The following is a 17,785-nucleotide window of genomic DNA, read 5'->3' on the forward strand; positions in this document are numbered from 1 at the left end:
GATAATAACCCTACCTCATGCTTCTTATCAAAGTTTAATTATGCACGCACGCAGACGCTATTTCATTTAGTGACAGGGATAATCCTGTCCACTAATTAATACATAATTAACGTATTATTATTTTATTTCATATAGAGATTTTATCTTCTCTTTTTAAGATTATAAAAGTCAAATCTTGGTTGTTTTAGGGTGGATTAAAGATAATTTGGAAGAAGTATATTATTATAGTGGAAATATGTTATAAAAAGTTAGTTAAGGTATTTTAAATTTTTATTTTGCGTTTAATGAATCTTTCTAGAGATATGATGCTAGTGTAAAATTTTAATGCATTTTTAAAACAGAATTATAATTTTTTTATATATTTTAGTTTAACTTTGAGATTAGTTATTTATTTTTTCTTTAAGAAAAACAGCTTCACCGTATAAAGCTATGCGTATAGAGATAGATACTTTAATGTAATTAAATAAAGTTGACTATAATCATGTTGAGTTTTGCATTTTTTCTTTTTTTATGACAATGGAATCTTTCAACTACATTAGAAAAATGAGATAATAATTTTTTTAAAGGGTTTCCGGTTTAATGATTTACAACTGAAAATCATTCAAAGGTATAACTAACTTGATTTAAATTAATTTTGAAATTCAAAGTTTATGTATCAAATTCGTTATTAAATAGAAAATAATGTTTGAATTGGATATAATTCTTGATATAATAGATTTAAATATATATATATATATATATATTATAAAAAGTAAATTTTAAAATATATAAAGTATTAGATTTATCTAACTTTTAAAATATTTTACGATAAACAACCATTTTAAATTAAATAGGATAAGATAATCATGTGAATTGAGTCGAATTATACGTTTTAGGTTGAAGTCACATATTATTTGATAACATAAAAAAAAAATGTTATAAACAACTAAAAATATGTGCTTGCAAATACTATTTATAAGATTAAAAAAATAACTGATACAGAATAGTACAAATTAATTGAAATGTCTTATCAAATATACTTATAATATTTTTTATTTTTTATCGAGAGATTTAAAGATCAAAAGGCGTATAAAAAAATTAATTAAAGTTAAAATAATATAAATAAATAATAGAATAATATAACATTGTATTAAACTCTAATAAATAACTAAAAATACTGAAAATATATTTAGTAACTGGTGTGAAAAATAAAAGTTTAATAATGAATACTATAAATAGATTATCTGTTTAATTAGTAAGTAAAGTGTTTCTTATCTGCTAATTAAAAAAAATTGATTATGACTTTATCATCGGAACTCTTTGTATGTACACATTCACCTGAGAGTGATATTGAACCTAAAAGTTGAGAGTTGACCCAAATCCAATAATTAAGTGATAATCCACATCCAGATGATAGCAAGTATAAACCCACATAACAAAGTTCAAACTAACTGATCAACCAAAAAAAAACCAAGTCACTAGTAGAAGATCGAAAAACCAAATCCACGTAAGAGCGTCCAAATTAACTATCCAACAATCAAAAGCTCAAATCAGCAATAAATAACATTAAACTGTCACTTCCTAATTTAGCTACCACATAGCATTTTATTTTTTTTCTTTTTGCTATATATTTCAATTTCTTTTATGAATTACATAACATTTGAGGGAAATCATTTGAAGCGTTTTAATGAATTTATTTCTTAAAAGTTTTGCGAAGAACATGTTAAATTTGTCTTAGATCATGACTAATATGTCGAATAATAGTAGCATGAATTCAGGACAAGGAATAATAATTAGGAAAAGGTTTATGATTGTTATTTTTTGAAATTTTTTTCAAACATGGTGTTATACATAGTGATAAATATTTTCATTGGAGAATTTATATTTTTGATATATCAGAATTTGTTTTTTAGACTTTTCTGTCTCTGTTACCTTTTTGGTGTATTAAAAACATATAGAAAGTAATGAGAAAACCTACCATTTATGTGAAAGGTGACAACGTTAATTGGTGTCTCTTCATCAAAAGTTATATTCATTCAAAGTATAGTATTTGATGAAGAGTTGCAACGGTTTAATCCACCTTAATTAGTTTATTCTTTTGAAGCATAGTTTTACATGATCTAACGAAACTTACCATACAAGGTAAAACTTTGTGTTTTATTTATTATGTATACCGGTATAGGCAAGGTTGGGATCCACCTGACTGTCCGAGGCCGAGTCTTCCTGACTGACATTTGGGGAACCTAGCTGAGGCTTAAGAGCTTTGGTTGAGAGGAAGAGGCCGACGACCGACTTGGCCGAGGCCTTAGAAGACTTGGCCGAGACGGCCGAGACCACAAGGATTTAGCTGATGGTCGGCCTATACCATGGGAACATGGCCGATGGCCGAACCCTATTACAATTAACGCTCAAATCGAGATCATCGAAGCTAATCCATCATTAAGAATTAGGTAATGCAATCCTAAGCGGTATCCACCTCGATAAATGGGTCAAACAAAGTAGGTCCATTAGAATAATATATATATATATATATATATATATATATATATATATATATATAAACACGCATCCCAAGGAGTAAGGTATGTCATTTATTATTGTTCACCTACCTGAGAGCTTCGGAGTGAGGTATGAGCGTCGGAGTGCCTTCGCAGGTACCCCACCATCTGGTGTTCAGCCGAGGCAAGTGCCAAAGGAAAAGTGGGAGGACGAGAAGAATTTCAGTTCACCACCCAGTCACCTGACCGACCGAAAGAAGAAGAAGACTTCAATAGTTCTATAGGTCTCATCTCCCTAATAGGAATATTATGTATATAAATTGTTATTATTCATGAATGTAATTATAGATAAGATAAATACTTTAGTGATTGAATGATACTTCTCATAGCGCCGAATTCACTAATGTTTAGTTTATTCACTCGGATAGAAAGGAACTAATTTGTGAGAGAATATTATGTTTGTTTCTAATTAAATGTGAAGAATCAAAGAACTGATTTGGGGAAGAAGAAGAAAATGACACAATACAATTACGCGAAGAAAACACAAAGAAATTCAACAAAACTTACGTAATATATTATAATAATAAAATAATATATTTATATAATAATAATATAAATGTATTTATAAAATAATAATAAAAGAAAATAAATTAATACTATAAATGTAAAAATTATAAAATAATAACAATACACGTAAAACTTAAATAGAGATAATATATAAAAAAAAAGTTATAAAATTATAAATAACAATAGTAAATAAATATTTTTTTAAAATAAAAAGATTATAAACAATAATAATAAAAATAAATATAACTTACAAATTTATTAATAATTAAAATAAATTATTAAATAATAATATTAACAATAATTTTTTTTATCAAAAATATTTGTTATATGTATCTATAATAAAAAATATTAAATAAATTTAAGTAATAAACATACTAATAATTAAAAATAATAAAAAAATGTATAATATATAAAAAATAATATACAAAATTTTAATTAACTAAAATTTATAAAAAAAATTATTTCATTTTTAGATTATTTTTAAAGATTAAAATAAATTTATAAATTTACATTCTAATATTTTAAAATAATTAAAAAATTTATCACATTAATCACATCACTCAAAAACAAATCTGTCTAAACAAATTTACTATAAATACCTTAATCCAAACAATCTAACTTTATTCATTTTTTTTTTAAATCATTTCAAAATATTTTTTCAAATCCTCACATAATCTCTTCCTTAATCCAAACTCGAAAATATCAAATTTCAAACATTTATAAAAGAATGCCCCACACGTAAAGGAGTAAAAAGACATGTGTGTTAAGCATGGATGTGTAGACGGAAGGATATGGTATTCATTTGTTTCTCCACACGATTTCAATGCGCAAGGTTTGTTGGGTTTAAATGAAATTCAATGTATGCAGTACCTTATTAATATAGGCATGGTCTACTTCTTCATATCCTATCTTCCTAACTCACAAAGTCAATTTTAATTTATACTTCATATACTACTTATTAACTTATAATGTGAATTAAAAGTTCATAAATTAATTTATTAGACTATGGTAGAATTAATGAATAAAATTGTTCAAAAATATATACAATAATATAAATATATCATCATAGAAATTTTATTATGAAATAAAAAATGCATTATTATGTAATTATACTTTAATTTCTCTTAAATAACTAATATTTTATGTAATTCATTTTTTTAACGATTACCTTTTTTGTGATATTAAGCACTGGAGTTTGAAAATGAAGAAAAAAAATAGTTTCATTTAGATTAAAATTTTGTACAGTTGGTAATCATAAGAATGATCACAAAAGTCAGTTTGGTGGGAGTTGGAAGAGAGGATGGGTGAATTAAACAAGCCACAAACAATGTAAAGTAGGAATAAAACCCAACTAATATTCTAATTTAAAATAATAATTTCACCAAAAACCTTTTTACTATCTCATAGAGACTATTCACATTTTTCATTGAATCGTACAAATAAAGAAATCAATAATATTTGGTGGCTATTTTTAACACACTAGACCTTAACTCGTAGAAAATACTCATGCTTAAAAATGTATAAATCAAAAGATATTTTTAAATATAAAAAAAACAAAATGCGTTAATAAAGAAAAGTAGAAAATAAAAAAGAAAAGCAGAAAGTCCATAAATAAATAAATAATAAATTGTCCATGAATTTTAATTCAATTACGAAACTATTGACATGTGTATAACATAACACAGACGCCACTTTTTTACACCGAACTTAGCACCGACCTACGTGTTATGGCTTTGAATATAGATAATATACGAAAGTGTGGACTTAATAAATGTTATTTATTATGTTATGCATTGGTTTCAGTCAGAATATGGATCACATAGAAATCCCTAAATTCTGGTTGGATTCAGATTAATTCACCATGAAGCGAAATTCCTTTCAAGAAAAGGAAATTTGCATCAATATATAAATTTACCATAAATTCATTCAATTTTTATTTATTTAACTAAAATATTTATTCCGACAACTTTTTACCATCAAAGTACAACAATTTCAAAATACACATTTAATCAATAAACACTTTAAATCAAGAGTGATTGAACCAAACCTTAAATGCCTAAAAACGTAGTATTACTCGAACTCATATTAACATTCACTTTCACTTCAATTTTAATGTCTACATCAAAAAAATTCATCAACTGAAATAAAACAATTTATCAACTTCTCTTACCTTAATTCAAATGTTGATTTGAAAATTCATCTAAAATATAAAGTTCTAACTTGTTAGCAAGGGACATAATTCACAAACAAAACATGTAACCCAACAAAGATTAAAACTATCACTTTTAGTTTCTATTATCATATTACAGCGTCGAACTAAAGATTAAATGGACATTCTAACTAACGAATCCTTAATACATGTAAATTAAATATTATTTATCTATCTTAAAATTAGGAACTAAAATTATTTTGATTTAAAAATTCACGAGATTGAAAATGAAATAAAATATTGAATAGACAATAAAAAGAAAAAGTAACACATCTTACTGTGATTAAAAGAAACGATTGCAAATAAAAAAAAATAGAGAAGAAAAACTAGAAGTCGTTAATTTCACAAAAACTAAAAATATATTTAAATTCTGATAATTTTATAATGGATTAAAATAATGTTGCATGGCCTTTGTTAAGCTTTTGTCTTGAGGAACCATCGCACACATCTTTTATTAAATCCATAAAACCAAAGAAATGTTTATTCAGTGCGAATCCATGGTCGCCTACTGTATATACCAAACTCACAGTAAACAAAAAAAGTGTTCTTCTATTTGATTCTACCATTTGGCACAAGGTTTTGCCTTTCTAGTCACTTTCCCACTATTTCTTAATTCAAAACACTTCTTCTATAAATCACTCATCACTTAATTACTATATCATATCATCATACTTATTCTGCCTAAACGGTTTTGAAAGATGAGTTCAAAAATTTCAAAACAAAGTATTAAATGGTAGATGGGAGAATGCAGCAGCTTATGCAGTTCATGATTAGCACTGTGCAAAGATAATCTTCTCTCTGCAGCTTCTGCAAACATCATCACTAGGCTTTGAAAATGACTAAACGGTACGTCCCAGGTCTCTGTTCAAACCAGATTTAGTTAATATAGTTAATTTTTTGTTCTAATATTTCAAAAGTATTTTTGTTGACTTTAATACTCATGTTTTATTTTTTAATAGGCTTTATTATGTTTTGCTATTATGTAACTGTGTCTTAACTATATTAATTATTTTTTTAGCATTAACATAATTATAGTTAATAATAAGGACTGAAAAAGGGACGGTTAGAAAATGTAAGAAATTTAAAATTAACAATCCGATTAAGATATATTTATAAGAACGAAAATCATGTTTGAATTTTTTATTTTATGTAATAATATATTAGTAACTTAAATTTGAGGGAAGGGGAATTTAGAAACTGAAAAAAAAACTAAGACTAAATTGTAGGTAGTTAAATTTGACTAAAACGGTAAGTAAATAATGTTGAATCACGCTGACAGAAGAAAAAATATGATAAAATTAGCTTTACGTTTTTTAGAGATAGTAATTGATACCAACCGTACAAGAATCTTGTTCCTTTGTATTCCACCAAGAGTTTCAAAATTAAAAGTGTTGGAAGAATTTGCCAACTAGAGCTGCCAAATTTTGCCTACACCTTCATCGATTTTTTTAATTTCAACTCTACCCTTATATTTATTTTTTTAATTCAATCCTACCCTTTGTATGTTTGCTTTTTTTTTTTTATACCAGATTGTAAAATCGTAACACCAACTAATATATATATATATATATATATATATATATATATATATATCATAATTATATAATTTGATACAATTTTAAAGGTATTTTTGGATCTAGGAATATTTTAGGATTTTACAATCTATAATACATATGGAGTGTTATGAATTCTAATATTACTAAAAATATTTTCTGAATTTTATAATTTAGACTAATATTTTTTAAAGAAAAAAAATGTACTTCCGGATTATTCTCCGGACTATAGAATCCTTAAGGTGTAAATAAAAATAATACTTTTTACAAAATATATTTTTGAACAATAAAGTAGACTTTTTGTATTATCTATGGGGTGCTCAGAGAAACTATGGAGGTGCAAGAAGAAATAGCCACTAGACTTTAGACTGTAAATTATAGTTGTCAATATTTCAGGCCGAGCGAAGTTTATAATTGGTTCATGTAGGCTTTCTTCTCAAAAATTTAGTTTTGCACCCCATGATTACAATTGCATCCCATAATAACAATAATAAAAGGACTAAAATACACCTAAACTACATTGTTGTCGTTGCAACCATTACTACCACTGGGTTTTTTTTGTTGCAGCTCCATTGTCCTTCGCTACAACATTGGAAAAGAAAAGAAGCACTATGCTTACAACAATAAATATTCGTGACTTTTTAAGATTGGGACTAATAAAAATGTTTGGAACAATAAATATCCATCTTGTTCATATTTTGGATACGAGGCGACTAATTCCAGGACATTAAGCAGGGTAGGACAAAGAAATTGTTGACCTCCAGGGATGTCTAATATGGAAAATTTAAAATTTTCAAATTTTTCAATTTGAAATATTTTTAGATTAAGTAATTCATAACGGAAAGGTGTATGTTTATGAAGTGTTTCATATTGGTTATTCCTAAACATTTTACAAATTGTTCAATTGGGAACATGTTTTTTTGCATTATGAATGCTCAAAATATGTTCCTGAACAATTCAAAAAGTATGGTTTGGAAAGCTTTTGGAAAACTAAACACGTATTAAGCATTATTTTGATATTTGATAATTAAAGTTTCTCAATTAACGAAACATAAATCCTAGCAAGTAGAAAAGATGATGAACAAAGAAGTCGACACTATGATATACTAAATACTCTTATACTAACTTGAGTATACAGTGCCTTTATATATACTTGTCCTCTCTACACTTACTTGATTGAGACTAAGAAGAGATTAAGATCGATAAGTAACAAGATTTTGATGAATTGTTTCTGCACCTGCTTAGGTATAATTGTAAGAAGTTACTTAACTTCTATTAATTTTGTGAAACAATTCACTGTTATCAGCTAAATTTTTTATTTTTCTCCTCGGGTTGGGGAAAGGGATCCACTATGTCCTAACATCTATATTCCGACAAGCTGGTCCAATGTTTAATTAAAAGGGTGATGGAAGCAAATGCAAACAAGATTAAGATTAAAATATTGTTAAACTTAACAGGTCATTGAATCAGAAACCAGAATGCAGTGTTTTATTCTTAACCTTCATACGCTGTCCACATCAGTGTCTCAAAATCAATGCCATTAGAATCCTAAAAACACAAAGCCTTGTGAATAAAACAATCTCCTAACTTTTTAACCAACCCTCTTTCTATTAGCCCGTGACACAAACTACAAACACCACCCCGTGAATTCTCACCAAACACGTGTCCCCTCTTTCTTTCTCCTCATCATATTGTGGCCTCAAACCAAGTGAGCAAAGAAAAAAGAGCACACACACATGCATAAACTCTTTCTTGGATTTCTGCAGAATCTGCTTGGAGCTGCATGTGACTATAACATTGTGTTGGAACTGTGATATCATGATACATAATACACTAACACACATTATCTCTCTCTCTCGTGCCCTATCAATCATGGTGACTTAGGACCCGCGTTTTGAACAAACCAACCACTATCTTCGCGAGTGAGGGGTGTGTATGAACCCTGACACGTGGCACAGCAGAGAGCCACAAACCATGCTGTCACCTCAGAGCACCATAATAAAGTGCACCCCAGAATCTCTCTAGTCACAAACTTTTTCTCTGTTGAAATTGCGATGGTTTATTTGCTTTTGAACTCTCACCTTCTGATTGTACACACGTGACAGGTTAAGACAAACATGAATGCATGCACATTGCTTAGAATTTTTTTTTTCACTTCGCTACTCTTTTCTAGAAACCCCCCACTCCTACACATATGTTACGTAGTAACTCATATTTGCTCACAATACAGCTGCGTGATGTATAACTACACTAGCTAATTGGATGGCTACATCAAAGAGATAAAGAGGAGAAGAAAAAAAATTGCACCATTATCAGGTGAATCACAAAGTCTAGTTGAATTTTCAATGTTGTTTTTATTTGTTTAAATAGGCACGTATGAGATATGGATACATTGGAGAATTTTGGTTTTTTATGAGGGTCACTTTCTGTGTCCTAACTTTTTATCTCTTGGTATGATAACTATCTTTGTTTTCTTTTTCTTTTTTGCATTAAATCATAAGGGGTTTGATCGCACCCGTGAATGCGCTAATTCTGTTGTCGTGTACCAAATATGTCCTTCTTGCAAATTCATAGCCACAATGAGCTAAACAACAACAAAGAGTCACGATATGTTTTGCTTTTAAATCAAAACCACATTCCCACATCTACTCTTCTTTGTGTTCCTCTTAGGCCCCTAGCACCAGTTTTCATGTTTGATTTAAATAGAAGAAAAAAAAGGGCTACACACCTTGTTTGGTTTGTAATGAGAAAGTAACTTACTGTCATATCCTTAAAATAGACAGATAAAGTTAGAGGAGTACTGCTAACAAGTAAATATATTATTTTGATAAATATTCTATTATAGTTAAAATTTATTAAAAAGTAAAAAAGTAAAACAATTAAGTTATGGATAATTTAATCCAATTAGTTTAGTTTTTGAGTTATGAACTTTAATCCCACTAATTCCCCTCCCTTTCTTTGATTATGTCTGTCATATCTGAATTGCCTTAGCAGAGTCTAATGCACCAAGGATGATGGACTAAAGCATTTTAATCAGTGTTATTAGCTTCTTATTCATTGTATGAAAAGATAAATTTTGTTTAACTCCAACTAAAAGGGTACCTGTGATTCATTATGTAAGTTCAATTGTTTTTTCTTTATACGTTCACGATTCCCACTGTGGTTAGCTTTATTCTTTTTTGCTATCTGATGCTCTGTTATTTAGAAATCTGACTCTAACTTATAGCAATAATTCACATGCCATATCTCATCAAATGTTATTTTTCAATAGCTACATATGTCTGTTTGGCCACCTCCAAGGTAAAACCTCAGAAGAAATATGTCCTATATTCGGACAAATATACTACAACACCAATTTTCATCTTCACAAATATTTTTGATAATTTTCTTGAACAGTATTTCTTCTTTATTCTAATTGCTCTGCTTACCTTAGAGGCTCAATTACCACAAAAGAGCTTATTGTTCTTGTGTTTTAACCTAAGAAGTCAGCAATATATAGGCTTTAGCATTTTCTATGAAAAATAATGGAAGACACGTTAAACTTAGAGGCATTGTTAGGACAAGTTGACTCAACAAAGCTCAAACTGCCATGGACCTTGATGTAGAGTTCTTTTCCCCGTATATTACATCTGTGACCGAGAAAATACGGATGAAGAGAAAAGGAATAAAAAAAAGAAGTTTGGTCAGTGATGGCACGATTTTCTAGAAAACTTGAGCCTCAAAGGTTCTGAGCATACACTTTTGAAAATTGTACAGAGTGCAGTTTCTGAAAACAAAATTCACAGAATAAAACTAGTGGTGGTAAACTAGGTCCAAGATGCAAGAGGAGCGAAGGTATAATGTCACGGACCACAACACAATGAACAGATACAATTAAAATAAGAGGATGGTCACGGAAATGAGGTTGGAGAACATTGACACCGTGGCACGGTTACTGCAAAACATTGACCTCCAAAGCCTCTAAAATTGTCCAACTGTTTTCTTGAGACAGTGAATCAACCATGATTCTACACGTGTCCACCTCATGCTTTAGAATTTATTCATGAACTATATCTTCTATGTTTTGAATATAAATAACAACCTTAGCTTCGTGATAGTTCTTACTATAGGCCAATCTGCTTCCAACCCTCTACATTTCTCAAGCTGGACTCTTGCATTCTCTTATCCACAGGTATCAATCATCCTTGGAGCTTTCACATTGGTGAAGAGACATTGATAGTTTAGTGTCAAAACTCATACAATTGAAGCCTGCAATGAGTCTCATTCGCTGGTCTTTTATCCTATGGATTACCATGATTCTTTTTATCCATAATTGGGATAATGTGGAAGGAAGATACCACTATCACAAGGGGCAGAAGAAAAGTCCCCCTGCTGAGTCCCCTACACCTGAGGAACCTTCTTCACCTCCTTCCATTTCCCCTGGTGTTCCCTCTGATCCTTATCCCACTGATCCTGGGGATTCCCCTTCAAACTGCATTTTCGATGTAAGATCCTTTGGGGCAGTTGGAGATGGTTCAGCTGATGACACAGAAGCATTCGTGGCAGCATGGAAAGCAGCTTGTGCTGTCGAGTCAGGGGTTGTTCTTGTTCCAGAAAATTACTGCTTCAAAATAACTTCAACTATCTTTACAGGTCCATGCAAGCCTGGACTAGTATTTCAAGTAAGAATGCTTATTGAATTTCCTAGTTCTTCATTAATTTTTTTCATGTTATATGACATATTTGTCAGAATGCAAGTGTGAGTAAGAAGCCTCACTCACACTGAATAAAGATGAGCATATTGAACAAACATATATGTGAGAAGGGCTAAGATATATAAGCTTTTGGGTTGGACCTGGTGTGAAATTCATTTGTGTGTTCTCTTGTGTTCCTTTAATGTAGCTTACTAACAAGGTTCTAATGTAAACAGGTGGATGGTACTCTCATGGCACCTGATGGACCAGAATCTTGGCCCAAGGAAGATAGCCACAGTCAATGGCTTGTGTTCTATCGACTTGATCAAATGACTCTTACTGGGAAAGGAACCATAGAAGGCAATGGGGAACAGTGGTGGGATCTTCCTTGCAAACCTCACCGGGTAAATCATTCAATCAATAACATAATACCAATTACACCATTCTATTATTTGTTGTACTCATTTAATGGTAAAAAAATTGATATTTCAGGGTCCCGATGAAAAAACTGTATCAGGACCATGTGATAGCCCTACAGTAAGTGTGAACTACTCTGTTTATACTTATTTTTCCCACCCACATGAACTGTCTTAGAATTGTTTCTCTTCTCAAATATAGATGATACGGTTCTTCATGAGTTCCAATTTGGTGCTGAGTGGGGTGAAAATTCAAAACAGTCCTATGTTTCACGTGAAATTCGATGGTTGCCAAGGAGTACTGATAGACAAGTTGTCAATTTCTTCTCCTAAACTCAGTCCAAATACTGACGGCATCCACTTAGGAAATACAAAGGGTGTAGGGATATATAACTCCGTAATAAGCAATGGTAAATACCAAAGAACAATGTCTCTTTCTCAGCATGGTAGTTTCGTTCTGTTTATATAAATGCAAGAAAAGTTGTTTACAATGATGTGATTTTTGAACAGGTGACGATTGCATCTCAATTGGACCCGGGTGCTCAGACGTGGATATAGAGGGCGTCACTTGTGCTCCTACCCATGGTATTAGGTATGTTACATAATTAATCTTAATTTCAAGTTAAATTGTGTTGCTAATTATGTTAACTACTCATTAATGATGACTAATGTACAAATGAAATAAATAAATAAACTCCCTTGTGGGTGGCTTGTTATTAGTACGATATGTTATCTCTGCTGTGTTAACTGATTCTAGAACCATTTCTGAAAGCATAACGAATGAAAAGTGACTTTCACCAATGGCATGAGTATAGTGACACTCCAAGTTGTACCCCAAGATTCCATCTAATCTTCAACAAAAGATTAAAAAGTTTCGCCTTTCAAATGATCCTCACCAATTCTCCAAAAAGTTAGGGTCACAGGAGTTATTTATTATTTTCTACTTTTAGTGATCTATATAGGTGTATTACTTAAACCGTTGGAACAGTTCAAACTGCCAATAACTAATAAGACAACAGTTTCTATTTTTCATTTCTGGCTCCTCATGATTCCGAGGCAGCATCCTCTATTCTGTTGCTTTAATTAGACACAAAAGTCATTTTGGAACCTTTATATTGGCAAGTTTCCACAATGTTAGTTTTAGCATTTTACACCAAATGCCTGACATTGGTCATTTCATTTCTACAGCATTGGAAGCCTCGGAGTGCACAATTCCCAGGCATGTGTCTCAAACTTAACTGTTCGCAACACCATCATAAAGGAATCAGACAATGGCCTGAGGATCAAGACATGGCAAGGTGGAACGGGCTCAGTGAGTGGCCTAAGATTTGAAAACATCCAAATGGAGAATGTGAGGAACTGCATCATCATTGACCAGTACTACTGCTTGTCCAAGGAGTGTCTGAACCAAACTTCAGCAGTGCATGTAAACAATGTGATATATAGGAACATAAAGGGTACTTATGATGTGAGAACTCCTCCTATACACTTTGCTTGCAGTGACACTGTGGCATGCACCAACATAACACTCTCTGAGATTGAGCTTTTGCCATACGAAGGGCAATTACTCGATGACCCTTTTTGCTGGAATGCTTATGGAACTCAAGAGACCATGACTATACCTCCACTTGATTGCTTAAGAGAAGGTGAACCTGATACAGTTGTGGAGCTCTCTGCCTATGAATGTAGGAATTAACATGTCACTTTAAGTTATGGTTGCTATGGGAAGTATATCATGTATCACATACTATGCATATAGAGCAGAGAGAGGCATTGTTGTTGGTTGTGATTGTGGTGTTGTATTTGTTACTTACGATTCGTCCCTATTTGGGGTTTCCCCTTGTGTGTGATGAGTTATAGAATTTACTCTCTTTTTTAGGAACTACATTGTAATAGTTTGATCGGGCATTTATATGTATATCATATATCATATGATAGTTTTTAAATATCAGTTTGAGTTTCATTTCACGAGTTTAAATTAAGAAATGCAGTTCATAGAGAGGTGATTACTGATACATTTAACTTTGGATTACCAACAATAATTTGGCTTGCATATACTGTGCACATGATTATGAATTACTTGAAATTTATAAGCTTACTTAATATGTCTTTAGTTTTAAAACTTAATGTGATGATATATACTAATTTAAGAGAGCTAGGTGTCCGTTTATCCTGAATGTAACAAGCAAATTAAGGGTTTCACATGTAAAACGAATGGAGTGTTAGGTTTTGAAGAAAAAAAACAGAGAGGGTGGGAAATTTTGGAGAAATGAGCTAAGAAAAGAGAAATATGTGAAATATAAAATTGAATGTTTAGTTGTTTGGTTGAGTAAAAATAAATGAGAAATAGAGAAAAATTTATTTGAAAATTATGTAATTTGATTGATTTAATACAAAATGAGGAGATAAATAAGTATAAATAGTTAGAAAAAATATTGATTCGAATCTAACTTTTAAAAAAAAAATAATTATAGTTTTCTTTTTTCTCCTCTCTATTAAACAAGACTGTAGTTTTTTTTTACTTGTGGAAAACTTGGTAATAGAATAAATAAATAATTTTTAATGAATGAAATTGGAATCATAATAACAATTTTAAAAGGAGACGAAAAGACAATGCTTAGAAACCATGGGTGTATTTAAATTTTAGCTGGAACTTTTAAATCATTTTTTAATTTTTATTATTGAATATTATGTTATCGTATTTTTTTTTTCAAATTCACAATTTACCTCAAAATGGACTTTTAAGCTATAATATGTTGTTTTTTAAAATTTCAGTTGAGTTCAAGTTAATTTTCTAAAATCCGAAAATTTATAATAATGTAGAGTGCACAATGTTCTTCTATTCTAAAAAAAAATGAAAAAAAGATAAATTAAAATATTTATATTATGTTTTTTATTAAATTATCAAACTTTGTTAGTCTACTCTCTCCGATATGTTAAATCAAACTCCTTTAAGACTATAAAACAATAAGAAAATAAGTTGAACATATAGTACATAAAAACCTGATTTATTTATCGTTTATTTATCTTCTTTAAATTTGATTTGAAATCCCCATGTATTTCATATGGGTAAAATTGTGAGCATGTAATTATAATTAAATTTTTAAATAACTCGATTCAAGAATCATACGACCCATTTTAGCCTTCCATAAAATTATTGGGCCCTGTACTAGGAATCGGCCCATTAGTGCTTTTTGTATTGGGCTTCTTAGACCCCCAAATCCCATTCACTCTTCTTCGTTTCTAGTACCGTAAAACGCAGAGTCGTTTCGTTGCGCAAGGATCGCAATTTCACGTTCTGTGCTCCTTTGCTTTGCTCGAAAACACACTTCGAGGACTCAGAGTCAGAACTGGTGATAATCGGTATGAGACAAGTAACCACTATCACAATTTGTTCCCTTTTCTGCCTTCTAACTGTTTGATAAATTGCCTCTGTATTTTTGTTTCGCAGACTCTATACCATGCCGTCCCTTCAAACTGCTCTGCCTCCTGAGCTCGCCAATAATGCTATTAGGGTCAGTCACACACCAAACCTTCTTTCTTCTCCAATTCAATCGAACTCCAACCCCCTGCTTCGTTTCCATAAGTGTAGAAAGACTGAAATAGAGTTTTGTTCCCATATCTGGAATTTTCGTTTCAATTTGATCCCTTTTTATGTTTAAAAGATTGACTAGCAATGGTAATTTTGACTGGAGTCACATGTTTAATGGTTTCACGGTTGTGATGTTTCACCTAATTTGATGAAAGGCGTTTTGGATGTATGGTGGAATGGCGATGAATGCAAAAGTTGTGTTTTCCGATGAGCAAATGGAGGAGTAATGTGAGTGTTAAATTCAGTTGATAGGGAGTTTAGTGGGATGCAAACTGAAAATTCTAACACACTAAATTGATGCAGTAAACTAAGAGAAGGACCAATTTAGTGTTTCAAATTAAAGACTTCTATAATTTTTTTAAATCTAAGGGACCAAATTGAAACAAAAATTTAGATAAATGATCAACATTCTAATTTATCCTTTTAAAAACAAATAAATAAATTCTCTTATTTACTTTTATGGCTTTTGTTTTATAGCTCTACCGTGAATGCCTGCGAAGAGCTAAATATATTGGTAGTCGGGTTAGTCATTCTTCTCTTTCTCTTTCTCTTTCAAACATGTTCAGTTGTGGCTAATTGCTGTCAACGTATTTTAAGTACAGTACACGGGAATCCCCACCATGGTGAATTTTTTGAAAATTCGGTTGTATATGTTTCATGCTTATGATGCTTGTTTTCTAGAGACATGTAATTAGTCTTCATGTTCAGGTGTTGTGATTTAACATGTTAAACAAATTCTGATCGTATCAGTGCACGGCATTACTTACTTCATATCTTACTTTTGTGCTTGTGATGCAATTCACCCATTATCATGGTATGCTTCTGCATTGGGGTTACTGTCCTGTTGTTGCCTGGCTAGTAATGCATTATTTTTACTGAAGCATTGCATTTGTCATATCCTATTGAGATAAACATTTCGTGAACATTCTGAAAAGAAAAGGAAACTATGAAGGTAAAATGAGTTAAAGTTCTTTCGTAAGTTGAAATTAACTTATGCAGTTCAGCTTTTAAAGAAACTTTCTTATCTAACTCTTCCAAAAGTTTATGAATTAGGTGTACTCGTTGATTTTAACTTGTGGAAGAAGTTTCTTTCATTTTGCTTTTGATTTTCTTCTAGAGAAGTACTTGTGAAGAAGTTTACTTAAACAAGGTTTAAACATCTGCACGTGTGACGATGCTAAGACGTGAGAAACTGATTATGCTGTATGCCTGCTTGCTATTGCAGAAACATAACACACAGCTTCTTGTTGATATGGTGAGACAACAGTTTAAGACCCACAAGCATGAGACAGATCCTGAGAAGATTCAGAAGTTGAAGGATGAGTAAGCTTGTACCTTGTACATTTATATAGTGCACGTTTGTTCCTAGTGTGGCACCGTTTTTTTCTTTGCTCCATTTCCCCTTCACCAGCCAATACATTTCTAATGTCTCGGCACAATAACATGGGCACATGTGTGTGAAATTTGCGCTTATTAGATTGGTTTCTGGTTTTGCAGTGCTGCAAGGGGGCTTATCAATCACATACTGTATGAGTCAGAGCAAATGACTGGTTCTAAATTTAGCAAGACTAAGCAGCCTAATTTATGATTCAGTTTGTCCATGAGTGCAAGGTTTGGCAGATCAAGCATGTAGCCAAAGCCTTCCAAGGTTTTTATGGTTATTGGTTAATTTAAAAAAATTGTGGAAAATAGGGCAATGGCTTCTTCTTTTGCTGCCATTTTCATAACCATACTGCTCAAGTTTCTTAAAACTACTTCTAGTTTCTACCAAATGATTCAGTGTAGAGCTAAATAAACCTTTGAAGGAGTAACAGTGAATCCGTATGGCTTTTTTTTTTTTTTTTCAATTTTAGTTTTTGGTTACAGTGAATCCGTATGTTTAAAATTCATTAAACATTAAAATTATTCAAAAAAATGTCGATTTTAAAATATTGACAGATAAAATTGTAATTCGTACAGTCACTATTTTAAAATGACAATTTTTAAAATTATTTTATACTCTTAATACTTTATAATGTTTTTGTTAATTAAAATTTACAAGTATGACAAATATTAAAAATTGTCACTAATTGTTACATACTTTAACGAAATTTAAAGTGTGTATCTTTATCGACATTAGCTTTATTTTGGATGAATATAACATTGCGTCATTTCTAAATTTGAGATAAAAATTGGACATTTTAAAATAAAAGCGTCAAATTTAATTTTATAAATTCAGAAAAAAAAATCTAACCCAGTTTACATAATGTTAAATACAATTTTCATTGCACTAAGTGAAAACATGACACGAAATAAAAT

General features: G+C 30.7%; 2 protein-coding genes across 4 annotated transcripts; both read left to right on the forward strand.

Annotated features, from left to right (window-relative positions):
- The first annotated feature begins 5,913 nt into the window (after positions 1–5,913).
- Positions 5,914–13,858, forward strand: LOC137831969 (Pectin lyase-like superfamily protein). Of its 2 annotated transcripts, XM_090303982.1 has the most exons (8): positions 5,914–6,099; positions 9,037–9,122; positions 10,904–11,467; positions 11,716–11,883; positions 11,972–12,016; positions 12,098–12,305; positions 12,406–12,487; positions 13,084–13,858. In XM_090303982.1, exons 3-8 carry the CDS (start codon positions 11,060–11,062, stop codon positions 13,589–13,591), a joined length of 1,419 nt encoding a protein of 472 aa, XP_090160108.1. In that variant the 5' UTR covers positions 5,914–6,099; positions 9,037–9,122; positions 10,904–11,059; the 3' UTR covers positions 13,592–13,858. The 2 variants fall into 2 exon arrangements, with proteins under 2 accessions (XP_090160108.1, XP_068496000.1); XM_068639899.2 differs by lacking the exons at positions 5,914–6,099; positions 9,037–9,122 and having other exon boundaries at positions 10,870–11,467.
- A 1,262-nt stretch (positions 13,859–15,120) lies between these two features.
- Positions 15,121–17,305, forward strand: EMB2786 (COMPLEX 1 LYR-like protein). 2 transcript variants are annotated; one of them, XM_068639901.1, is made up of 5 exons: positions 15,121–15,258; positions 15,347–15,410; positions 15,965–16,009; positions 16,713–16,810; positions 16,985–17,305. In XM_068639901.1, the coding sequence occupies exons 2-5, from the start codon at positions 15,357–15,359 to the stop codon at positions 17,073–17,075; spliced, it is 288 nt and encodes a 95-aa protein (XP_068496002.1). In that variant the 5' UTR covers positions 15,121–15,258; positions 15,347–15,356; the 3' UTR covers positions 17,076–17,305. The 2 variants fall into 2 exon arrangements, with proteins under 2 accessions (XP_068496002.1, XP_068496004.1); XM_068639903.2 differs by lacking the exon at positions 15,965–16,009 and having other exon boundaries at positions 15,125–15,258.
- The last annotated feature ends 480 nt before the right edge of the window (positions 17,306–17,785 follow it).

Source organism: Phaseolus vulgaris, chromosome 6 (assembly GCF_051622355.1).
Source record: "Phaseolus vulgaris cultivar YP4 chromosome 6, ASM5162235v1, whole genome shotgun sequence".
NCBI classification, from domain to species: domain Eukaryota; kingdom Viridiplantae; phylum Streptophyta; class Magnoliopsida; order Fabales; family Fabaceae; genus Phaseolus; species Phaseolus vulgaris.